We start from the raw sequence: 27433 nt of genomic DNA, 5'->3' as shown, positions 1-27433 counted from the left end.
GAAGAAAGAAAAAATTTAGACAACTGCCAAAGCTCGTTGTATAGATCCATTTCGGGAACTGCTAAATTCCTTCATCGGCAACGTTTAGGCGCCGCTGCTATAACCATTCAGCCATCACAAAGGTTTTTTGTTTGTCTTCATTATTCCTACTTCAATTCTGGTTCTTGCCAATTGATATTCACAGCACTGCGACATCTGTTACAGAATATATGTGAAAATTGGACTTTGTTTATGACGATGATGCCATAGTGTCACATTTTATTGACAGTTTTTCCCCGTGCTCTGGGATGTATTAACAATTTTTTGTTGTTATATCGGCCTACTGATTTGTAATATCGCGAGTTAATATCTAGCTCAAGGCCTAACAATAATTATTTTGTCATTATTATTGTTATAATATATTTTTTCTTAATTGAAAAAATTTAAAATTAGAATAGAAGAAAGAAAAAATTTAGACAACTGCCAAAGCTCGTTGTATAGATCCATTTCGGGAACTGCTAAATTCCTTCATCGGCAACGTTTAGGCGCCGCTGCTATAACCATTCAGCCATCACAGCGGTTTTTTGTTTGTCTTCATTATTCCTACTTCAATTCTGGTTCTTACCAATTGATATTCACAGCACTGCGACATCTGTTACAGAATAGTTGTGAAAATTGGACTTTGTTTATGGCGATGATGCCATAGTGTCACATTTTATTGACACTTTTTCCCCGTGCTCTGGGATGTATTAACAATTTTTTGTTGTTATATCGGCCTACTGATTTGTAATATCGCGAGTTAATATCGAGCTCAAGGCCAAACAATAATTATTTTATCATTATTATTGTTATAATATATTTTTTCTTAATTGAAAAAATTTTAAATTAGAATAGAAGAAAGAAAAAATTTAGACAACTGCCAAAGCTCGTTGTATAGATCCATTTCGGGAACTGCTAAATTCCTTCATCGGCAGCGTTTTTATACCTTTCATGAAAATGAAATGGTATATTAATTTCGTCACGAAACCGAAAATTGTAAGTCCTTAAAGGAAAATAGATAGACCCACCATTAAGTATACCGAAATAATCAGGTTGAAGAGCTGAGTTGTTTTAGCCATGTCCGTCTGTCCGTCTGTCCGTCTGGCTGTTTGTATGCAAACTAGTCCCTCAATTTTTGAGATATCTTGATAAAATTTGGTGAGCAGGTGTATTTGGGTGTCCGATTAGACATTTGTCGGAACCGACCGGATCGGACCACTATAGCATATATCCTCCATACAACCGATTTTTCAGAAAAAGAGGATTTTTGTAATATCTTACCCAATTTAACAGATTGAAGCTTCAAACTTCACCATATACTTTCGTATATTGAACATATTGTTGCCTGAAAAAATTTATGAGATCGGTCGTATATATAGTATATATCCCCCACAACCGATTGTTCAGATAAGGAACTTTTCGTAATTACTGCCCTATTTTAAGAGCTAGAGGCTTCAAATTTCAGCGAATGCTTACGTATATAGCATATATTGTTGTCTGAAAAAATCATAAAAATCGGTGGTATATATAGTATATATATGGTGGTATATATAGTATATATATAGTATATATATATATATTTTCGCAAATTTTAGCCCCATTTTAACAGCTAGAAGCTTCAAATTTCACCAAATATTTACTTATATAGCATATATTGTTGTCTGAAAAAATCATAGAGATCGGTTGTATATATAGTATATATCTCATACAACCGATTGTTCTTCAGATAACAAACTTTTCGTAATTTCTACCCCATTTCAACAGCTATAAGCTTCAAATTTCACCGATTGCTTACGTATATAGCATATATTGTTGTCTGAAAAAATCATAGAGATCGGTTGTATATATAGTATATATCTCATACAACCGATTGTTCAGATAAGAAACTTTTCGCAATTTCTACCCCATTTTAACAGCTATAAGCTTCAAATTTCACTGATTGCTTACGTATATAGCATATATTGTTGTCTGAAAAAATCATAGAGATCGGTTCTATATATAGTATATATCTCATACAACCGATTGTTCAGATAAGAAACTTTTCGCAATTTCTACCCCATTTTAACAGCTAGAAGCTTCAAATTTCACAAAATGCTTTCGTATATAGCATATATTGTTGTCTGAAAAATTCATAGAGATCGGTGGTATATATATTATATACTTCATATAAACTGTCATATTGACCCCTTTTTTACGGCTAGAAGCTTCAAGATTCATCAAATTTCATCAAATAGTTACGTTTACGTCATATATTTTTGAAATACGTGATTCGTAGCCATAGTTTTTACATGCAGACCACAAAAACGTGAAGCTTTGCATCCTCACACAGATTACCTACCTATTTTTATACCTTTCATGAAAATGAAATGGTATATTAATTTCGTCACGAAACCGAAAATTGTAAGTCCTTAAAGGAAAATAGATAGACCCACCATTAAGTATACCGAAATAATCAGGTTGAAGAGCTGAGTTGTTTTAGCCATGTCCGTCTGTCCGTCTGTCCGTCTGTCTGTTTGTATGCAAACTAGTCCCTCAATTTTTGAGATATCTTGATAAAATTTGGTGAGCAGGTGTATTTGGGTGTCCGATTAGACATTTGTCGGAACCGACCGGATCGGACCACTATAGCGTATATCCTCCATACAACCGATTTTTCAGAAAAAGAGGATTTTTGTAATATCTTACCAAATTTAACAGATTGAAGCTTCAAACTTCACCATATACTTTCGTATATTGAACATATTGTTGCCTGTAAAAATGTATGAGATCGGTCGTATATATAGTATATATCCCCCACAACCGATTGTTCAGATAAGGAACTTTTCGTAATTACTGCCGTATTTTAAGAGCTAGAGGCTTCAAATTTCAGCGAATGCTTACGTATATAGCATATATTGTTGTCTGAAAAAACCATAAAGATCGGTGGTATATATAGTATATATATGGTGGTATATATAGTATATATATATAGTATATATATATATATTTTCGCAAATTTTAGCCCCATTTTAACAGCTAGAAGCTTCAAATTTCACCAAATATTTACTTATATAGCATATATTGTTGTCTGAAAAAATCATAGAGATCGGTTGTATATATAGTATATATCTCATACAACCGATTGTTCTTCAGATAACAAACTTTTCATAATTTCTACCCCATTTCAACAGCTATAAGCTTCAAATTTCACCGATTGCTTACGTATATAGCATATATTGTTGTCTGAAAAAATCATAGAGATCGGTTGTATATATAGTATATATCTCATACAACCGATTGTTCAGATAAGAAACTTTTCGCAATTTCTACCCCATTTTAACAGCTATAAGCTTCAAATTTCACTGATTGCTTACGTATATAGCATATATTGTTGTCTGAAAAAATCATAGAGATCGGTTCTATATATAGTATATATCTCATACAACCGATTGTTCAGATAAGAAACTTTTCGCAATTTCTACCCCATTTTAACAGCTAGAAGCTTCAAATTTCACAAAATGCTTTCGTATATAGCATATATTGTTGTCTGAAAAATTCATAGAGATCGGTGGTATATATATTATATACTTCATATAAACTGTCATATTGACCCCTTTTTTACGGCTAGAAGCTTCAAGATTCATCAAATTTCATCAAATAGTTACGTTTACGTCATATATTTTTGAAATACGTGATTCGTAGCCATAGTTTTTACATGCAGACCACAAAAACGTGAAGCTTTGCATCCTCACACAGATTACCTACCTATTTTTATACCTTTCATGAAAATGAAATGGTATATTAATTTCGTCACGAAACCGAAAATTGTAAGTCCTTAAAGGAAAATAGATAGACCCACCATTAAGTATACCGAAATAATCAGGTTGAAGAGCTGAGTTGTTTTAGCCATGTCCGTCTGTCCGTCTGTCCGTCTGTCTGTTTGTATGCAAACTAGTCCCTCAATTTTTGAGATATCTTGATAAAATTTGGTGAGCAGGTGTATTTGGGTGTCCGATTAGACATTTGTCGGAACCGACCGGATCGGACCACTATAGCGTATATCCTCCATACAACCGATTTTTCAGAAAAAGAGGATTTTTGTAATATCTTACCAAATTTAACAGATTGAAGCTTCAAACTTCACCATATACTTTCGTATATTGAACATATTGTTGCCTGTAAAAATGTATGAGATCGGTCGTATATATAGTATATATCCCCCACAACCGATTGTTCAGATAAGGAACTTTTCGTAATTACTGCCCTATTTTAAGAGCTAGAGGCTTCAAATTTCAGCGAATGCTTACGTATATAGCATATATTGTTGTCTGAAAAAATCATAAAAATCGGTGGTATATATAGCATATATATGGTGGTATATATAGTATATATATATATATTTTCGCAAATTTTAGCCCCATTTTAACAGCTAGAAGCTTCAAATTTCACCAAATATTTACTTATATAGCATATATTGTTGTCTGAAAAAATCATAGAGATCGGTTGTATATATAGTATATATCTCATACAACCGATTGTTCTTCAGATAACAAACTTTTCGTAATTTCTACCCCATTTCAACAGCTATAAGCTTCAAATTTCACCGATTGCTTACGTATATAGCATATATTGTTGTCTGAAAAAATCATAGAGATCGGTTGTATATATAGTATATATCTCATACAACCGATTGTTCAGATAAGAAACTTTTCGCAATTTCTACCCCATTTTAACAGCTATAAGCTTCAAATTTCACTGATTGCTTACGTATATAGCATATATTGTTGTCTGAAAAAATCATAGAGATCGGTTGTATATATAGTATATATCTCATACAACCGATTGTTCAGATAAGAAACTTTTCGCAATTTCTACCCCATTTTAACAGCTTTAAGCTTCAAATTTCACTGATTGCTTACGTATATAGCATATATTGTTGTCTGAAAAAATCATAGAGATCGGTTCTATATATAGTATATATCTCATACAACCGATTGTTCAGATAAGAAACTTTTCGCAATTTCTACCCCATTTTAACAGCTAGAAGCTTCAAATTTCACCAACTGCTTACGTGTATAGCATATATTGATGTCTGAAAAAATCATTGAGATCGGTACATAGTATATATACATAGTATATATCTCATACAACCGATTGTTCAGATAAGAAACTTTGCGCAATTTCTGCCCCGTTTTAACAGTTAGAAGCTTCAAATTTCACAAAATGCTTTCGTATATAGCATATATTGTTGTCTGAAAAAATCATAGAGATCGGTGGTTTATATATTATATACTTCATATAAACTGTCATATTGACCCCTTTTTTACGGCTAGAAGCTTCAAGATTAATCAAATTTCATCAAATAGTTACGTTTACGTCATATATTTTTGAAATACGTGATTCGTAGCCATAGTTTTTACATGCAGACCACAAAAAACGTGAAGCTTTGCATCCTCACACAGATTACCTACCTATTTTTATACCTTTCATGAAAATGAAATGGTATATTAATTTCGTCACGAAACCGAAAATTGTAAGTCCTTAAAGGAAAATAGATAGACCCACCATTAAGTATACCGAAATAATCAGGTTGAAGAGCTGAGTTGTTTTAGCCATGTCCGTCTGTCCGTCTGTCCGTCTGTCTGTTTGTATGCAAACTAGTCCCTCAATTTTTGAGATATCTTGATAAAATTTGGTGAGCAGGTGTATTTGGGTGTCCGATTAGACATTTGTCGGAACCGACCGGATCGGACCACTATAGCATATATCCTCCATACAACCGATTTTTCAGAAAAAGAGGATTTTTGTAATATCTTACCCAATTTAACAGATTGAAGCTTCAAACTTCACCATATACTTTCGTATATTGAACATATTGTTGCCTGAAAAAATTTATGAGATCGGTCGTATATATAGTATATATCCCCCACAACCGATTGTTCAGATAAGGAACTTTTCGTAATTACTGCCCTATTTTAAGAGCTAGAGGCTTCAAATTTCAGCGAATGCTTACGTATATAGCATATATTGTTGTCTGAAAAAATCATAAAAATCGGTGGTATATATAGCATATATATGGTGGTATATATAGTATATATATATAGTATATATATATATATTTTCGCAAATTTTAGCCCCATTTTAACAGCTAGAAGCTTCAAATTTCACCAAATATTTACTTATATAGCATATATTGTTGTCTGAAAAAATCATAGAGATCGGTTGTATATATAGTATATATCTCATACAACCGATTGTTCTTCAGATAACAAACTTTTCGTAATTTCTACCCCATTTCAACAGCTATAAGCTTCAAATTTCACCGATTGCTTACGTATATAGCATATATTGTTGTCTGAAAAATCATAGAGATCGGTTGTATATATAGTATATATCTCATACAACCGATTGTTCAGATAAGAAACTTTTCGCAATTTCTACCCCATTTTAACAGCTATAAGCTTCAAATTTCACTGATTGCTTACGTATATAGCATATATTGTTGTCTGAAAAAATCATAGAGATCGGTTCTATATATAGTATATATCTCATACAACCGATTGTTCAGATAAGAAACTTTTCGCAATTTCTACCCCATTTTAACAGCTAGAAGCTTCAAATTTCACAAAATGCTTTCGTATATAGCATATATTGTTGTCTGAAAAATTCATAGAGATCGGTGGTATATATATTATATACTTCATATAAACTGTCATATTGACCCCTTTTTTACGGCTAGAAGCTTCAAGATTTATCAAATTTCATCAAATAGTTACGTTTACGTCATATATTTTTGAAATACGTGATTCGTAGCCATAGTTTTTACATGCAGACCACAAAAACGTGAAGCTTTGCATCCTCACACAGATTACCTACCTATTTTTATACCTTTCATAAAAATGAAATGGTATATTAATTTCGTCACGAAACCGAAAATTGTAAGTCCTTAAAGGAAAATAGATAGACCCACCATTAAGTATACCGAAATAATCAGGTTGAAGAGCTGAGTTGTTTTAGCCATGTCCGTCTGTCCGTCTGTCCGTCTGTCTGTTTGTATGCAAACTAGTCCCTCAATTTTTGAGATATCTTGATAAAATTTGGTGAGCAGGTGTATTTGGGTGTCCGATTAGACATTTGTCGGAACCGACCGGATCGGACCACTATAGCGTATATCCTCCATACAACCGATTTTTCAGAAAAAGAGGATTTTTGTAATATCTTACCAAATTTAACAGATTGAAGCTTCAAACTTCACCATATACTTTCGTATATTGAACATATTGTTGCCTGAAAAAATTTATGAGATCGGTCGTATATATAGTATATATCCCCCACAACCGATTGTTCAGATAAGGAACTCTTCGTAATTACTGCCCTATTTTAAGAGCTAGAGGCTTCAAATTTCAGCGAATGCTTACGTATATAGCATATATTGTTGTCTGAAAAAACCATAAAGATCGGTGGTATATATAGTATATATATGGTGGTATATATAGTATATATATATAGTATATATATATATATTTTCGCAAATTTTAGCCCCATTTTAACAGCTAGAAGCTTAAAATTTCACCGAATATTTACTTATATAGCATATATTGTTGTCTGAAAAAATCATAGAGATCGGTTGTATATATAGTATATATCTCATACAACCGATTGTTCAGATAAGAAACTTTTCGCAATTTCTACCCCATTTTAACAGCTATAAGCTTCAAATTTCACTGATTGCTTACGTATATAGCATATATTGTTGTCTGAAAAAATCATAGAGATCGGTTGTATATATAGTATATATCTCATACAACCGATTGTTCAGATAAGAAACTTTTCGCAATTTCTACCCCATTTTAACAGCTTTAAGCTTCAAATTTCACTGATTGCTTACGTATATAGCATATATTGTTGTCTGAAAAAATCATAGAGATCGGTTCTATATATAGTATATATCTCATACAACCGATTGTTCAGATAAGAAACTATTCGCAATTTCTACCCCATTTTAACAGCTAGAAACTTGAAATTTCACCAACTGCTTACGTGTATAGCATATATTGATGTCTGAAAAAATCATTGAGATCGGTGATACACATAGTATATATCTCATACAACCGATTGTTCAGATAAGAAACTTTGCGCAATTTCTGCCCCGTTTTAACAGTTAGAAGCTTCAAATTTCACAAAAGGCTTTCGTATATAGCATATATTGTTGTCTGAAAAAATCATAGAGATCGGTGGTTTATATATTATATACTTCATATAAACTGTCATATTAACCCCTTTTTTACGGCTAGAAGCTTCAAGATTAATCAAATTTCATCAAATAGTTACGTTTACGTCATATATTTTTGAAATACGTGATTCGTAGCCATAGTTTTTACATGCAGACCACAAAAAACCTGAAGCTTTGCATCCTCACACAGATTACCTACCTATTTTTATACCTTTCATGAAAATGAAATGGTATATTAATTTCGTCACGAAACCGAAAATTGTAAGTCCTTAAAGGAAAATAGATAGACCCACCATTAAGTATACCGAAATAATCAGGTTGAAGAGCTAAGTTGTTTTAGCCATGTCCGTCTGTCCGTCTGTCCGTCTGTCTGTTTGTATGCAAACTAGTCCCTCAATTTTTGAGATATCTTGATAAAATTTGGTGAGCAGGTGTATTTGGGTGTCCGATTAGACATTTGTCGGAACCGACCGGATCGGACCACTATAGCATATATCCTCCATACAACCGATTTTTCAGAAAAAGAGGATTTTTGTAATATCTTACCCAATTTAACAGATTGAAGCTTCAAACTTCACCATATACTTTCGTATATTGAACATATTGTTGCCTGAAATAATTTATGAGATCGGTCGTATATATAGTACATATCCCCCACAACCAATTGTTCAGATAAGGAACTTTTCGTAATTACTGCCCTATTTTAAGAGCTAGAGGCTTCAAATTTCAGCGAATGCTTACGTATATAGCATATATTGTTGTCTGAAAAAATCATAAAAATCGGTGGTATATATAGTATATATATGGTGGTATATATAGTATATATATATAGTATATATATATATATTTTCGCAAATTTTAGCCCCATTTTAACAGCTAGAAGCTTCAAATTTCACCGAATATTTACTTATATAGCATATATTGTTGTCTAAAAAATCATAGAGATCGGTTGTATATATAGTATATATCTCATACAACCGATTGTTCAGATAAGAAACTTTTCGTAATTTCTACCCCATTTTAACAGCTATAAGCTTCAAATTTCACCCATTGCTTACGTATATAGCATATATTGTTGTCTGAAAAAATCATAGAGATCGGTTGTATATATAGTATATATCTCATACAACCGATTGTTCAGATAAGAAACTTTTCGCAATTTCTACCCCATTTTAACAGCTATAAGCTTCAAATTTCACTGATTGCTTACGTATATAGCATATATTGTTGTCTGAAAAAATCATAGAGATCGGTTATATATATAGTATATATCTCATACAACCGATTGTTCAGATAAGAAACTTTTCGCAATTTCTACCCCATTTTAACAGCTAGAAGCTTCAAATTTCACAAAATGCTTTCGTATATAGCATATATTGTTGTCTGAAAAATTCATAGAGATCGGTGGTATTATATATTATATACTTCATATAAACTGTCATATTGACCCCTTTTTTACGGCTAGAAGCTTCAAGATTCATCAAATTTCATCAAATAGTTACGTTTACGTCATATATTTTTGAAATACGTGATTCGTAGCCATAGTTTTTACATGCAGACCAAAAAAAACGTGAAGCTTTGCATCCTCACACAGATTACCTACCTATTTTTATACCTTTCATGAAAATGAAATGGTATATTAATTTCGTCACGAAACCGAAAATTGTAAGTCCTTAAAGGAAAATAGATAGATCCACCATTAAGTATACCGAAATAATCAGGTTGAAGAGCTGAGTTGTTTTAGCCATGTCCGTCTGTCCGTCTGTCTGTTTGTATGCAAACTAGTCCCTCAATTTTTGAGATATCTTGATAAAATTTGGTGAGCAGGTGTATTTGGGTGTCCGATTAGACATTTGTCGGAACCGACCGGAGCGGACCACTATAGCGTATATCCTCCATACAACCGATTTTTCAGAAAAAGAGGATTTTTGTAATATCTTACCAAATTTAACAGATTGAAGCTTCAAACTTCACCATATACTTTCGTATATTGAACATATTGTTGCCTGAAAAAATTTATGAGATCGGTCGTATATATAGTATATATCCCCCACAACCGATTGTTCAGATAAGGAACTTTTCGTAATTACTGCCCTATTTTAAGAGCTAGAGGCTTCAAATTTCAGCGAATGCTTACGTATATAGCATATATTGTTGTCTGAAAAAACCATAAAGATCGGTGGTATATATAGTATATATATGGTGGTATATATAGTATATATATATAGTATATATATATATATATTTTCGCAAATTTTAGCCCCATTTTAACAGCTAGAAGCTTCAACTTTCACCGAATATTTACTTATATAGCATATATTGTTGTCTGAAAAAATCATAGAGATCGGTTGTATATATAGTATATATCTCATACAACCGATTGTTCAGATAAGAAACTTTTCGCAATTTCTACCCCATTTTAACAGCTATAAGCTTCAAATTTCACTGATTGCTTACGCATATAGCATATATTGTTGTCTGAAAAAATCATAGAGATCGGTTGTATATATAGTATATATCTCATACAACCGATTGTTCAGATAAGAAACTTTTCGCAATTTCTACCCCATTTTAACAGCTTTAAGCTTCAAATTTCACTGATTGCTTACGTATATAGCATATATTGTTGTCTGAAAAAATCATAGAGATCGGTTCTATATATAGTATATATCTCATACAACCGATTGTTCAGATAAGAAACTTTTCGCAATTTCTACCCCATTTTAACAGCTAGAAGCTTCAAATTTCACCAACTGCTTACGTGTATAGCATATATTGATGTCTGAAAAAATTATTGAGATCGGTGATATACATAGTATATATCTCATACAACCGATTGTTCAGATAAGAAACTTTGCGTAATTTCTGCCCCGTTTTAACAGTTAGAAGCTTCAAATTTCACAAAATGCTTTCGTATATAGCATATATTGTTGTCTGAAAAAATCATAGAGATCGGTGGTTTATATATTATATACTTCATATAAACTGTCATATTGACCCCTTTTTTACGGCTAGAAGCTTCAAGATTAATCAAATTTCAGCAAATAGTTACGTTTACGTCATATATTTTTGAAATACGTGATTCGTAGCCATAGTTTTTACATGCAGACCACAAAAAACGTGAAGCTTTGCATCCTCACACTGATTACCTACCTATTTTTATACCTTTCATGAAAATGAAATGGTATATTAATTTCGTCACGAAACCGAAAATTGTAAGTCCTTAAAGGAAAATAGATAGACCCACCATTAAGTATACCGAAATAATCAGGTTGAAGAGCTTAGTTGTTTTAGCCATGTCCGTCTGTCCGTCTGTCCGTCTGTCTGTTTGTATGCAAACTAGTCCCTCAATTTTTGAGATATCTTGATAAAATTTGGTGAGCAGGTGTATTTGGGTGTCCGATTAGACATTTGTCGGAACCGACCGGATCGGACCACTATAGCATATATCCTCCATACAACCGATTTTTCAGAAAAAGAGGATTTTTGTAATATCTTACCCAATTTAACAGATTGAAGCTTCAAACTTCACCATATACTTTCGTATATTGAACATATTGTTGCCTGAAAAAATTTATGAGATCGGTCGTATATATAGTATATATCCCCCACAACCGATTGTTCAGATAAGGAACTTTTCGTAATTACTGCCCTATTTTAAGAGCTAGAGGCTTCAAATTTCAGCGAATGCTTACGTATATAGCATATATTGTTGTCTGAAAAAATCATAAAAATCGGTGGTATATATAGTATATATATGGTGGTATATATAGTATATATATATAGTATATATATATATTTTCGCAAATTTTAGCCCCATTTTAACAGCTAGAAGCTTCAAATTTCACCGAATATTTACTTATATAGCATATATTGTTGTCTGAAAAAATCATAGAGATCGGTTGTATATATAGTATATATCTCATACAACCGATTGTTCAGATAAGAAACTTTTCGTAATTTCTACCCCATTTTAACAGCTATAAGCTTCAAATTTCACCGATTGCTTACGTATATAGCATATATTGTTGTCTGAAAAAATCATAGAGATCGGTTGTATATATAGTATATATCTCATACAACCGATTGTTCAGATAAGAAACTTTTCGCAATTTCTACCCCATTTTAACAGCTATAAGCTTCAAATTTCACTGATTGCTTACGTATATAGCATATATTGTTGTCTGAAAAAATCATAGAGATCGGTTCTATATATAGTATATATCTCATACAACCGATTGTTCAGATAAGAAACTTTTCGCAATTTCTACCCCATTTTAACAGCTAGAAGCTTCAAATTTCACAAAATGCTTTCGTATATAGCATATATTGTTGTCTGAAAAATTCATAGAGATCGGTGGTATATATATTATATACTTCATATAAACTGTCATACTGACCCCTTTTTTACGGCTAGAAGCTTCAAGATTCATCAAATTTCATCAAATAGTTACGTTTACGTCATATATTTTTGAAATACGTGATTCGTAGCCTTAGTTTTTACATGCAGACCACAAAAAACGTGAAGCTTTGCATCCTCACACAGATTACCTACCTATTTTTATACCTTTCATGAAAATGAAATGGTATATTAATTTCGTCACGAAACCGAAAATTGTAAGTCCTTAAAGGAAAATAGATAGACCCACCATTAAGTATACCGAAATAATCAGGTTGAAGAGCTGAGTTGTTTTAGCCATGTCCGTCTGTCCGTCTGTCCGTCTGTCCGTCTGTCCGTCTGTCTGTTTGTATGCAAACTAGTCCCTCAATTTTTGAGATATCTTGATAAAATTTGGTGAGCAGGTGTATTTGGGTGTCCGATTAGACATTTGTCGGAACCGACCGGATCGGACCACTATAGCATATATCCTCCATACAACCGATTTTTCAGAAAAAGAGGATTTTTGTAATATCTTACCCAATTTAACAGATTGAAGCTTCAAACTTCACCATATACTTTCGTATATTGAACATATTGTTGCCTGAAAAAATTTATGAGATCGGTCGTATATATAGTATATATCCCCCACAACCGATTGTTCAGATAAGGAACTTTTCGTAATTACTGCCCTATTTTAAGAGCTAAAGGCTTCAAATTTCAGCGAATTCTTACGTATATAGCATATATTATTGTCTGAAAAAATTATAAAGATCGGTGGTATATATAGTATATATATGGTGGTATATATAGTATATATATATAGTATATATATATATATTTTCGCAAATTTTAGCCCCATTTTAACAGCTAGAAGCTTCAAATTTCACCGAATATTTACTTATATAGCATATATTGTTGTCTGAAAAAATCATAGAGATCGGTTGTATATATCGTATATATCTCATACAACCGATTGTTCAGATAAGAATCTTTTCGCAATTTCTACCCCATTTTAACAGCTATAAGCTTCAAACTTCACTGATTGCTTACGTATATAGCATATATTGTTGTCTGAAAAAATCATAGAGATCGGTTCTATATATAGTATATATCTCATACAACCGATTGTTCAGATAAGAATCTTTTCGCAATTTCTACCCCATTTTAACAGCTTTAAGCTTCAAATTTCACTGATTGCTTACGTATATAGCATATATTGTTGTCTGAAAAAATCATAGAGATCGGTTCTATATATAGTATATATCTCATACAACCGATTGTCCAGATAAGAAACTTTTCGCAATTTCTACCCCATTTTAACAGCTAGAAGCTTCAAATTTCACCAACTGCTTACGTGTATAGCATATATTGATGTCTGAAAAAATCATTGAGATCGGTGATATACATAGTATATATCTCATACAACCGATTGTTCAGATAAGAAACTTTGCGCAATTTCTGCCCCGCTTTAACAGTTAGAAGCTTCAAATTTCACAAAATGCTTTCGTATATAGCATATATTGTTGTCTGAAAAAATCATAGAGATCGGTGGTTTATATATTATATACTTCATATAAACTGTCATATTGACCCCTTTTTTACGGCTAGAAGCTTCAAGATTAATCAAATTTCATCAAATAGTTGTGTTTACGTCATATATTTTTGAAATACGTGATTCGTAGCCATAGTTTTTACATGCAGACCACAAAAAACGTGAAGCTTTGCATCCTCACACAGATTACCTACCTATTTTTATACCTTTCATGAAAATGAAATGGTATATTAATTTCGTCACGAAACCGAAAATTGTAAGTCCTTAAAGGAAAATAGATAGACCCACCACTAAGTATACCGAAATAATCAGGTTGAAGAGCTGAGTTGTTTTAGCCATGTCCGTCTGTCCGTCTGTCTGTTTGTATGCAAACTAGTCCCTCAATTTTTGAGATATCTTGATAAAATTTGGTGAGCAGGTGTATTTGGGTGTCCGATTAGACATTTGTCGGAACCGACCGGATCGGACCACTATAGCATATATCCTCCATACAACCGATTTTTCAGAAAAAGAGGATTTTTGTAATATCTTACCCAATTTAACAGATTGAAGCTTCAAACATCACCATATACTTTCGTATATTGAACATATTGTTGCCTGAAAAAATTTATGAGATCGGTCGTATATATAGTATATATCCCCCACAACCGATTGTTCAGATAAGGAACTTTTCGTAATTACTGCCCTATTTTAAGAGCTAGAGGCTTCAAATTTCAGCGAATGCTTACGTATATAGCATATATTGTTGTCTGAAAAAATCATAAAAATCGGTGGTATATATAGTATATATATGGTGGTATATATAGTATATATATATAGTATATATATATATATATATTTTCGCAAATTTTAGCCTCATTTTAACAGCTAGAAGCTTTAAATTTCACCAAATATTTACTTATATAGCATATATTGTTGTCTGAAAAAATCATAGAGATCGGTTGTATATATAGTATATATCTCATACAACCGATTGTTCTTCAGATAACAAACTTTTCGTAATTTCTACCCAATTTTAACAGCTATAAGCTTCAAATTTCACCGATTTCTTACGTATATAGCATATATTGTTGTCTGAAAAAATCATAGAGATCGGTTTTATATATAGTATACATCTCATACAACCGATTGTTCAGATAAGAAACTTTTCGCAATTTCTACCCCATTTTAACAGCTATAAGCTTCAAATTTCACTGATTGCTTACGTATATAGCATATATTGTTGTCTGAAAAAATCATAGAGATCGGTTCTATATATAGTATATATCTCATACAACCGATTGTTCAGATAAGAAACTTTTCGCAATTTCTACCCCATTTTAACAGCTAGAAGCTTCAAATTTCACAAAATGCTTTCGTATATAGCATATATTGTTGTCTGAAAAATTCATAGAGATCGGTGGTATATATATTATATACTTCATATAAACTGTCATATTGACCCCTTTTTTACGGCTAGAAGCTTCAAGATTCATCAAATTTCATCAAATAGTTACGTTTACGTCATATATTTTTGAAGTACGTGATTCGTAGCCATAGTTTTTACATGCAGACCACAAAAAACGTGAAGCTTTGCATCCTCACACAGATTACCTACCTATTTTTTATTTTATATTTATCTTAAAAATCGTTTAGATATGTTCAAATTTCACCAAATGCTTACGTGTATAGCATATATTGTTGTCTGAGAAAATCATAGATACCGGTGGTATATATAGTATATATCCCATACAACCGATTGTTCAGATAAAAAACTTTGCACAATTTCTTCCCCATTTTAACAGTTATAAGCTTCAAATTTCACCGATTGCTTACGTATATAGTATGTATTGTTGTGTCAAAAACTCATAGAGATCGGTGATATATATAATATATATATGATGGTATATATAGTATATATATATAGTATATATATATTTTTTTTACGATTTCGGCCCCATTTTAACAGCTAGAAGCTTCAAATTTCACCAACTGCTTACGTGTATAGCATATATTGATGTCTGAAAAAATCATTGAGATCGGTGGTACACATAGTATATATCTCATACAACCGATTGTTCAGATAAGAAACTTTGCGCAATTTCTGCCCCGTTTTAACAGTTAGAAGCTTCAAATTTCACAAAATGCTTACGTATATAGCATATATTGTTGTCTGAAAAAATCATAGAGATCGGTCGTATATATATTATATACTTCATATAAACTGTCATTTTAACCCCTTTTTTACGGCTAGAATCTTCAAAATTCATCAAATTTCATCAAATAGTTACGTTTTCGTCATATATTTTTGAAATACGTGATTCGTAGTCATAGTTTTTACACGCAGACCACAAAAAACCTGAAACTTTGCATCCTCACACAAAGTACCTACCTGTTTTTTATTTTATATTTATCTTAAAAATCGTTAAGGTATGTAGATCTGTTCACTATATATTTCTTATCTTATACATCCGATTATTCGGAGATTACGAACGGGATAAGATTATTGTTCAGCCCCATTCATGAAAGGTATGAAGTCTTCGGCACAGCCGAAGACAGTCCCGTTCTTACTTGTTATCATTATTATTGTTATAATATATTTTTTCTTAATTGAAAAAATTTTAAATTAGAATAGAAGAAAGAAAAAATTTAGACAAGATAGATTTTAAACGCACAGAATTTCACAATAGCTAACACAACCGGACACCCTGTAATAATGCAAAACGTATGTTTATATAAACATATGACCGCCCGTACCAATGGCACATATATATGTATGTACAATGTATTCAGCCTATGTATATTGCTCCCAAGCCAAATAATTGAAATAATTTAAACACAAGTATAGTGAGCAGAAAGTGAACAATTATAAAATGAAAAATTTTACTATATGTATGCGCGGGCCAAGTGTTAAAAAGTGAAGTTAAAAGTGAAAATGGTGCATTGGAAAAATCAAAAATTCTTTACACCTTTGCTAATATTACTTTTAAACACTTTATTTTGAAAATTTATCAAAAAAAAAATGTTCAAGGAGCACGGGAAATGAAACTGTTAACACTTATTTTGGCATTCGCGCGAACTTTTCAGAACAATTTAAATTAAGCAAAACGTATATATGTACATACATATGTACATATGTATATACGTGTGTCACAAGCAAAAATCAGCCCTTACCACTTTAATTAATTTACGCGATCACTATCACTTCTTTAATGTAATTTAAATTTAAATTGAAATTAACTTTTATTATTTTTTAAAAAAGTAACCAATAATTTTAAGTGCACTGAAATTTTTTCACTACACGTACCTTTTTAATAAAGATTTATGTTGAAAATCGCTGGATGGCTGCTTGCAATATTATTTGCTGGGTATTTTCCAATTTATGTGCTGGATCATCAATAATACTAATTTTTCCGCTGGACCAATTTAAAGTTGGATGCAAATGTATGTATGTATCCGTACAAAGTTGAAAATGTTTGGTCACTGAAAAATAAATTTGTTTCTCATTTAACGGCTCTGATGGACCATGTTCGAGGGAGCAGGAGACCTTGGGCTCGTCCGACGAAATAAATGAAAAGATCGAAAATTTTGAATTAGCATTCACGATATAAAAATATTTTATTTAATTAAATATACAAATTATTTGATTAATTACAATATGATATTGTAATGTGTTTGTGTGTATATGTATATATGTGTATATTAATAAGTATATAATTTTATTTCAACTTACGGAAATCGTGGTGGCTGGAGACTGCTGTTCCTTGGATGATCACAAAAGAAGTGAAAGATCCTTCTTTTGCATAAAATCCTCTAACTCGCGAAACGGTAAGATCGAACAATTATTGTAGTTAAATGTTTGACAAAAGTAGTCAAACAGTTGCTGTTAACATGAGGTTAACAGAATGCATACTAAGGCTGCCGAAAACACTTATGTTCCTAGGCCCGTAGGCATAAACAAAGGGACCAGGACGGTTTGCAACGACTCGCCAGCGGCGAAGGGAGTGATATCGGTCGAAATGACTCACCTTGTTTAGCTTGTTTTCCAGGCTTTAGTAATGGAACTATGCTTGCCATTTTTGATTGTTGTGGAATGACAGAGTACTTCAACGACAAGTTGAAAACGTGCGTCATGTAGCTCACTCCCTCATATAAAAGGTGTTTAAGTATTGGAATCGCTGTACCGTCTGGGGCTATTGCCCTGGGGGGCCTTGACCTTCATCAAGGCTTCTTTAACCTCTGTGGGCGTGACAGGCGACATGTGTGCTTATGTTTATATGACAAATACGATGGATATTTTACCATCGAATTTTGTCGCGTTATAGTTCTTCAGATGATCTTCCTATTTGGCACGTTTTTATTCATAATAACTAAGTAAAGATTCCTAATATGACGGTATCCAAGGTCGAGCTGTCTCGCTAGGTCACATTATTTTGGCAGGGCTGCAGCTTAGAAGTGAAGACTTTTCGGAACGCGAACTAGACTTGCCGGGCATCAGTCGGAATGGGGAAAGCAGCGAGAGATTGATTTGTCAGAGGTTTGTAATCCTACCAATTTTGTTTCTTTTCAAATTATTGGAAGATGATGAAATTTTCTGATCGCTTTATTGAGAGGAGTATGTGCATTGGCTGCAATTCAACGCAGTTTATAAGTCCTGCGCTGACGGTGGAAATGTCTGGCGACCTATGACAGTTTTCTGAAATTCGAGTGGGGACAGTGCTATTTATCGGCTATCAGTCTGGAATGCCAGAGGTCATGTTACGCCTCAAAATCACCAAGAATAAGGCGTGGACATTAAAATAGCTAAGAATAAGTATCATCCTTTTCGTGGGGTTCGTGGTGTGAGGGATCAGGAGTTGATTACTCCGTCTTACGTGAAAGTGTGAGCCCGAAAATGGGGGCGATACGGAGACAGGGGCTGGTTGTTGTTGTTGTTGTAGCAGTGCTTCGTCCCATCGAATAGGCGCGACTGATCAATATGCTGTTACGGGAGTCCAAGGAAACCTGCAGTTTCAACAGGGGTGGACCAGAGTAAGAGGAGTGTTAGAGACGTTTGTTCCACATTACAATTAAAGTCATGTGGGGACACATTGCAAGCAGGGCATACATTACGTATGTTGGGGTTGATTCTGGATAGATGAGAGTTGAACCTGCTACAGTATCCAGATCGAAGCTGGGCTAGAGTGACGCGCCTAGAGAGAGTGCGTCCTCTTCTGCGAATTCTGGGTATATTTCTTTAAGAATAGGGTTCGCCGGGCGATTTCCGACATATACATCCGACGCCTTTTCGTGGATATCACTGAGGAACTGTTTTTTTGTTTTTTCTTCATACGGCTGCGTTCTAAGGTGCCGTGTGGCCACTTCAATCAGATGTCTGTTGGGATGCCCAGGTTCCTGGGTATTCAACAGAAACTGTTTGTTCAGCATTTCATTTCGCTCCCCAATTTGTTGCGACAGGGGCTGGTGCTGGACATTGCTTCTATATATGCTACGCAGATTGTAGTGAAAAGTTAGATTAGCGTTTAAGCTGATGCGAGCTACAGTGGGGAATTGAAGTAGCCTGCTGAGCAGCGAGCGACAAAAGTTAAATAAGCATTTCGGTAACGACGATATTGGGACCTATCCCTGAACATTCCGAACGATGCAAATGCATCGGAAAAGGCTTCCTGGGACCGGTGTTTGGTACAATACCTTCACGGAGTTGGTGGGTATGCAGTAGGACAGCTGCAAGAAGCTGCAACAAATTAAATGGGGTTATAGTAAAATTACAGACCTTGGTCGGGACAAAAAATCCCGAGTCACTCCGGTACATATAACCGGCTGCCGGAAAAAATGAAATTTGACATAGGCAAAAACTTATCTCATTTTTCTGTGAAACAAGTTTATCAAAAATCTCTTGAATTGTCTCTGATAAAGCGACAAAGTTGTCCCTGTCAATTCTATGAAACAGTCCCCTGATATACACAAGCTTCTGAATTGTATTTCTTATTCAAATTTTGTATGAGAAACAACAACAAAACATATCAGAGGGTTTAAAATTATAGCACCTATGATGAATAGGGAACTTCTGAATTGGCTAATTTATTGTGAATAGTAAATTTAGGAGCTTTCGCATTTTTCAAATAAAGTTAAATTAAAACAAGATGCAATCTTTCTATTTCAGTTTGATGTGAAGCTCCTCATTTATAAAAAAAAAGGGAAATACCTCGTTTAAGTCGTTTCTGATTGCGTTTGTGTAGGCAACATCCGATGATGAAAACATTAATTAGTACAACCGTAATACCAGATACTACGCCTACTAGCAATAGTAAACCGGAAGTGCCTCCCAATGGTGTTGAGCTGGTCGTGGGTGGAACACCTAATGAGGATGCTGGTTTGGATGGAGGCGGTGCTTCTATTTTGTATATAAGTCATTATGTATATAAGTCATAGTAACATTAAACACGCCGATAATTAAATGATATTCACAGCAAGCATCCAGGGCAGCAATAAAAAATAACAAGAGTTTATATTTCATATTAGGTTAAAAGCTTGATTCCATTATTAATCATAGATTGTATATGTTTTGTTTGTGCTCATATTTAAAACGCGATTAGTAAAAACTGGAGCACCCTGTAAAATAATAACATAACTTACCTTTTGTTTGTGCTCGTTGTAAATCGGGTAAGTATTTGCTCTTCCCTAAATCATTGTAGGCCATTACGGAGAATAGGTACATCGAGTTTGCTTTTAATCCAGTTATGGTTAGCTTATGGCTGTTAGGTAAACTATCTATATATTTATATTGTTCCCGACTTGCCTCCCTGTAATTAAATGCATTTTAAGGACGAACTGATGATTGATACAATAAAGTAATTTCTCTGTTTTTGAAGCTAGTTACGAGCTTACAAAGTTCAAAATGGAACCCATTCTAGTATATTTTATGTAAATTGTTGTATACTAGCTGGCCATCGCTGCGCGAGACTCTGCCTCGTATATCCATGTATGTAGAAATTTCTTACGATGTATTTACGAAAAACTCAGCAGAACAAATATCTAGCAGTTTGGCTAAATGTGACATCTCGCCTTATCCTTGTTTAATCACAAATCCAATTGCAAAATGAGAAACAACTTTTGTGTTGTACTTGCCTTTATACTTTCACTCATTTTAATGGAAGACCAAGCTCAAACTTTTTATATGTAAGAATGCGAGTGTGGGGGCTTTTGTTGAATCATATTTTGTTCGCGCTTACATTTTGTGTGAAGAGATATCACAACACTATCCGCAAATACATGTCAAATAAGTACAAAATCTAATTCTAATCTAATTGAGCTTGCCGCTGAATTTGCCTTATTGATTAACCACCGCACGGTTTAAACAATTCCACAAAGGTGAGTTTCACCATACATAAAAAAATATTTCCTAACTTTCTCAATATCTCTTGATATCTCGATCCCTGCCCATCTTTTTCGCTTAAATATTACAACCACATAGAGCCTAAAGTTTTGCTCAAAAATTCAGGTCTCTGAGTTATCAGGACGTTTCTTAAAACTCGCAAAGTAATTTTCAAGTTCGGATGGTTTTTTAAATTTTCGCTATCCCTGGATCATGTAATGTATATTTTTGCGTTTATTACCTTCCTTTGCACATCAAAATTTTTCGCATGCGATAAAATTCAAGAAACGTGTGGTTGTCACCCTGTCCGTTAGTGATGCGGGTGTACAAAAGCTCAAAATTTTAAACCTTGCAAAAATGGACACGTAAAATGTCTAAACCTGAAGCCAAATGTCTTGTCTTCCGAGAGTATAAAAGGGCGCTCGACGGTACAGTTAGCCATTTTTACTTAATATCGCCAAACATCATACAGCAACATAACTGGACCAAAGGAGTGTTCTATGCACGTGCAAGGTAAATAGTTAAAAAAATTTATAGTTTTCATGCAGGCAGTTTTCAACCAATTTTCTGCAATCCACAGAGATTGTGCCTATTTGGAAGCTCTCAACCTCATCTTCAAAGAAAACCATCACACCCGCAGCCAACATTGCAGTTCGCCGTGCGCAAATCAACTTTTACCCAAATCCCTTACGACTTGGCGTGGTTGTGGAAAAATTAGTTGGAGGAAATTTATTTTTCGGAAATCCCATAGGGGCACACATAACCCCAGCTACGCAGAACCACGAAGATTTAGAGCATAAAGGCGAATCCCGCATACCAGGCATACAGCATTCCTTATCAACTTTGTGTTTTTTTTACTCCGCGAAGTGTAGTGCCAAAAAAAACCAAACCCAAAAAACTCGTATGGGTTTCGGAAAACCGGCCAGATAGCGGCCATCAAAACCATAAAAAATGTAATAAGAAACAGTTTATGAAAACCATAGTGTGAAAAAAAATAAAATCAAAAAAAAAAAAATTGATTATAAATGTTTGCATTCATAATTAAAGTAAGAAAAGAAAAAAAATATATATATACGTATATATATATTAGGCCGGGTCGATTTGTGGGGAGGCAAAAAAATCGCCCTTTGTGAAAATCATATTATAGGGATCAAAATAAGAAACTTTGCCGAAGGAACCATACCTCTAAAACGAATTCTGATGTCCCCCAATTTGATTCGGATTTTTGGGTAGGGGCAAATTTTGAAAAATCCCACTTTGACCCATTTAGAGTGCTCCAATCGAGTCCAAATGTATGACCGACCCCCACTAACTTTGGAGGCCCGACCCACCGATGCCAGTGGCACACCCCCTGGAACCCCCCTGGGGGTTCACCATACAAACATTTCAAAAAATCGCCGGTTTTGCACTTTACATGAAAAAATCAGCTAAATGGCTATGTTTTTTCTTTATTTTTATTTATTTGTTTATAATAATATTTGTTATTTATTTATAATAATACCTGTTTTTTCTCTTATGAAATTTATTTAGTCAGAACATATGTAATGAAAAAATTAATTTAAGTGAGTTATAGAAAAGAAACTAAAATAAAATTATTGTTTGAAGCTTTTTTACTTTCAAGTCTGGGCAATTTCGCACGGCTCTCTAATGTCGTCGCCATAACAGCCTCTACATTTTCCGGTATAACCCGTTTGGAAACGCTAGCTAGCAATTGAACATGTCGTTCCGTTCCTTGTATGTGTGATGGAATTTTTGGATCATTAAACGGTGGATCATCTTGATTTAAATATTCTTTCAATGTATCGTACGGAAGGCTTCGCGTGAATGGTGGTTCAAATACGATATTTATATCATTCAAATTGATCATTTCCGTATAACTTGTGCAATTAAAGTTTATATCTGGTTTTTTATAAACTCTAAGTTCCATTGGCTCGTCAACATCGGTTCGATAGCGTAGAATTTTCTTGATGGCACAGTCGCGCTTTTCTTTGCTATCATCAAACAACATTGATAACAAGATATTTTCCGAATGCGCATAATATTAATTATCTTTAATTACTTGATTGACATTGCGTAAACGAGGTTCTAGAAATCGTGACCAACCAATGAGCTTGAAAAATAATGCACTGCCGTACACGACAGAGCTGTAGTACTTGATATTGAAGTACATTGGCACATAACATTTAATTATAAATTCAACCAGAATTCTTAAATTTGCATCTGGATTTTCCGTTGTCAAATATAATTGCAATAATCTAGCGGTCTTGGTGAGCCACCGAGAATGTACAATTTTCCCTGGTTTAATGTTAGCCAGATCCACCGGAACCACGCCGCTAGAAATTGCATGGGCCATGTCGTATAAGTACTTCGAATCGGTGGAAAATTCAATTCTTTCTGGAGCAGGGGGCATATTTTGCAACTCAATTTTCTGGAAGCCGTCCACCACCTGAAAATATATAATAATAAAATAATTAAAAATGGTTGACAATTATAATAAATGAGTGATAGCAATAACTTACCGGTAGAGTTTCACAAGTTTCGATTTGACGGCTCAGTTTTCCGGTTGCCAATCTTGGTCCAGTGCTGGTTGATTTATCCAAAGCTTCAAACAACTGCCGAAACGGAAGTTCGTTGAAGTGTAGAAGGCAAACGAACCAATGCAATGGCCTTTTTAACAGCAATTCGAATCGTCGTATAATTCCACCGTGTGGGCCAGTGTTTGTTGGCTCACCGTCAGTGCATATTCCAATTAATGCATCCAGTGAAATATTTTTATCGTTGAAAAAACCATTTAATTTGGTTGTTTTGTATTCAGCGGTTTCATGTTCCAGTCTTACGTAACCAATCAATTCAGAATTGGTTCTCTCAAAATAACAAGATGAAGTTCTTTTACCATCCTAGTATGATACTTCTCATCAATTTTGTCTATCGTTAAAGTATCATTTTTTCTGCCATCTAATGAAAACGCTTACAATTTGGTATCATCTAACCGTTTGCGAAGCACTTCTTGTCTGCATTTCTCTTTTTATCTGCGAACTTTCGATTTATCCATGATTAGAGGTTTCCCATGCTTATCTTTAATTTTAAAATCTTGCAAAAGAGCGGTTCCCAATGCTGATGCTACTCTGTCAGGCACACCAAATCTGTCATATACCAAGGCAAAGTTAAAACAATCGTATCTCTCTGTGTTTGTGAACTTGGGCTTCTATACATATCTTCTTGAACCGGTGGCGGTGCGTATGTTGAATCATCGGGATCTTGGTATGTTGGAATTGATGGCATAGACGTTACTCCTTGCTCTTCAGTTTCCATCATAAATGCATCCATTGTTAGTCTTCTCTGATTATGTTGATCGTGCATGAACTCTTTGAGGCGTTCGGGAACCCAGCCGCATGCACATGGAGCTGTCTTCAAATCGAATTTACATGTTCCAATGTAAAAAATTGTTTCCAGAGATTTTACATACTCTGTAAATTGTTGGGTGTTGTTTCTTCTCTTGATTTGCTCTTGATACTTGTCAATGAATTTATTCAATTTATTAAATACACTTTTTTTCAGCATTATTTCCATACCAAGGTTTTCCCAAATTCCAATCAACTTATCTTGTACTTGAATAGTGAATGATTTATGGGAAAACTTTTTTTGTTCTGTTTTAGCACGTTCGCTTAAGTACAAATAATATCTCAAGATATCCAGATGGGTTGGTAAATTAAGATCAGTTAAATCAGTAGACACACCAAAAACAGTAACATCATGCTTGGGTATATGACTCATTGGGTTTTCGATAGTTGTTGATGTAGTTGCTTCATCTTGCGGTGTAGAGGATGGTGGATTCATTGTAAACTTTTTGATTTGGAATGGTCCCTTATTATTTTTTTTGAAAATTTTTTTATCTGAAATTAGCACTACACACTTTGAGTTCTTCACAACGACTTAATGCATTCACAAAAACTGTTGCGTTATATATCGTCTACGAGACCAGGTAATAAGAATGAAATGGTAATTTCAATTCTACCTGCTGCGTCTTGTGGTGGCTTAAAAAAAACAACACAAGCAATTTTACGATCAGCAATTGTGTCACAGTGATACCTGCATTTTTTAAAACGGTTGAATAAAAAACCCACACAACTATGTTTACGATATGCAAATGCATCACAGTGATGCCTTGGTTTTAAAAGGGTTGTAAACACGCTAATTTCTAATAATTTTTTTTTTAATTTCTTTTCTATTACTAAGTTAAATTCATTTTTTCATTTACATATGTTCTGACTAAATAAATTTCTAAAGAGAAAAATAAACTCCAAAAAGAAAAAACATAGGCATTTCGCTGATTTTTTCATGTAAAGTGCAAAACCGGCGATTTTTTGAAATGTTTGTATGGTGAACCCCCAGGGGGGTTCCAGGAGGTGTGCCACTGGCATCGGTGGGTCGGGCCTCCAAAGTTAGTGGGGGTAGGTCATACATTTGGACTCGATTGGAACACTCTAAATGGGTCAAAGTGGGATTTTTCAAAATTTGCCCCTACCCAAAAGTTCGACCCAAATTGGGGGACATCTGAATTCGTTTTAGAGGTATGCTTCCTTCGGCAAAGTTTTGATCCCTAGAATACGATTTTCACAGAGCAATGAGCGATTTTTAAATCGACCCGCCCTAATATATATATATCGAAATACATAACAAGAAAGTGAATTCAAAGTTACGCATAGCAAAAGTGCTGCAGTAGTTAAAGGCGAAGAAAATGCAGTATTGCCTTCTATGTGAAATTTTCTTTTTCCATTATTCAATCATTACATCTTTACTATTACTACCAATAATGAACTTCACAAAAATATTACATACATCAGTTTGTTAATGGACGAAGTTTATCGTTAAAATATAATATTTAGAAAATATGTAATCAACAAAAAAAAAACAAAAAAACTAGAGAAAAATTGTTTTGTAGAAAAGAAGAGTTATCAAGTGAAATAAGAAGAAACTGCAAAAAAACATATCGTAAAAACAAAAATTTGTGTTCAATAATATGGATTGTTAAGCCGAAACAATACCCATAATGTATGTAGTACACTCAATTTAACCAAAGCCTTAACCCCCAACAATTGACAAAGAATCAGATATCCTGGATCATCATGGAAGGCCTTTCAGCGATGGATTCCAAACGAATCTTGATAACTACAAAATTTTGTAAGTAAATTACCCTTTTTTTATACTTACTACATTTTTGGTGGGTTTTGGTGTCGTCTTAAGCCACGTATTGGCCGGGACATTCCGTATTTTTCACAAATTTTAAAGTGTCCCGGCCTTTTCACAATATCAAAATTAATAAATTACAATCTGCTACGAAACATGGCCATATTTGCGGCGTCGATTGTATTCAGCTCATTAGCATATTGCATGCAACTCTGTAAAGCATAAAAATTCATCCCTACTGTGGTTCTGAATATTGCCAATATTTGAGGTTCCGCACACCTAAATATTAATTTTGCAAGGCAAGTGTTGTGTTTTGAAATAACGTTTGGAAAATGAATCCACAGAATATTGAATTCGCATTAAACACAGTTTTAAATGTTAGCCTGTTTCATAAAAATATTTGTTATAAATGAATGAGTTTAAAAATTTAAATTATATCTAAAAGTTATTTCACCGATTGAGCGACCCATACAAATATATACGTGTTTCTTATTTTTCAAATATCCCGGAAAATTTTAAAAAGTTACGGGAATTTGGCTCAAATTTGAGGTATGTCCCGGGAACCCGAAATAAAAATGTATATGTACATGCGCTTGTTGATTTGACTGCTTCTGATCAAAAAATAAATCAAAACAAAGCGAAATTATCAATGAATAGAAGAAGTAGATATATGTATGCTTCTGATAACAACAGAAAAACCGGTTTTGAGGATTTTGGATGATAGATTCT

The 27433-nt window shown here is 33.7% G+C and overlaps 1 protein-coding gene across 5 annotated transcripts in view; it reads right to left on the bottom strand.

Moving 5' to 3' along the window:
* sns (sticks and stones) overlaps nt 1-27433 on the bottom strand; it is a 1009476-nt gene that overhangs the window by 215736 nt on the left and 766307 nt on the right. For 4 of the 5 annotated variants that reach the window (XM_067773055.1, XM_067773053.1, XM_067773056.1 and 1 more), the window contains one exon: nt 20779-20945. In XM_067773055.1, coding sequence (XP_067629156.1) covers nt 20779-20945 — 167 coding nt within the window. Of the gene's footprint in view, nt 1-20347; nt 20537-20778; nt 20946-27433 lie in introns of all 5 variants that reach the window. The other variant, XM_067773057.1, reaches the window with a different exon arrangement.

The sequence above is a fragment of the Eurosta solidaginis genome, chromosome 3, assembly GCF_040869045.1.
Source record: "Eurosta solidaginis isolate ZX-2024a chromosome 3, ASM4086904v1, whole genome shotgun sequence".
In the NCBI taxonomy this organism is placed as follows: Eukaryota; Metazoa; Arthropoda; class Insecta; order Diptera; family Tephritidae; genus Eurosta; species Eurosta solidaginis.
Note: the sequence above shows the minus strand (reverse complement) of the source record. Positions and strands in the feature narration are given on the sequence as shown.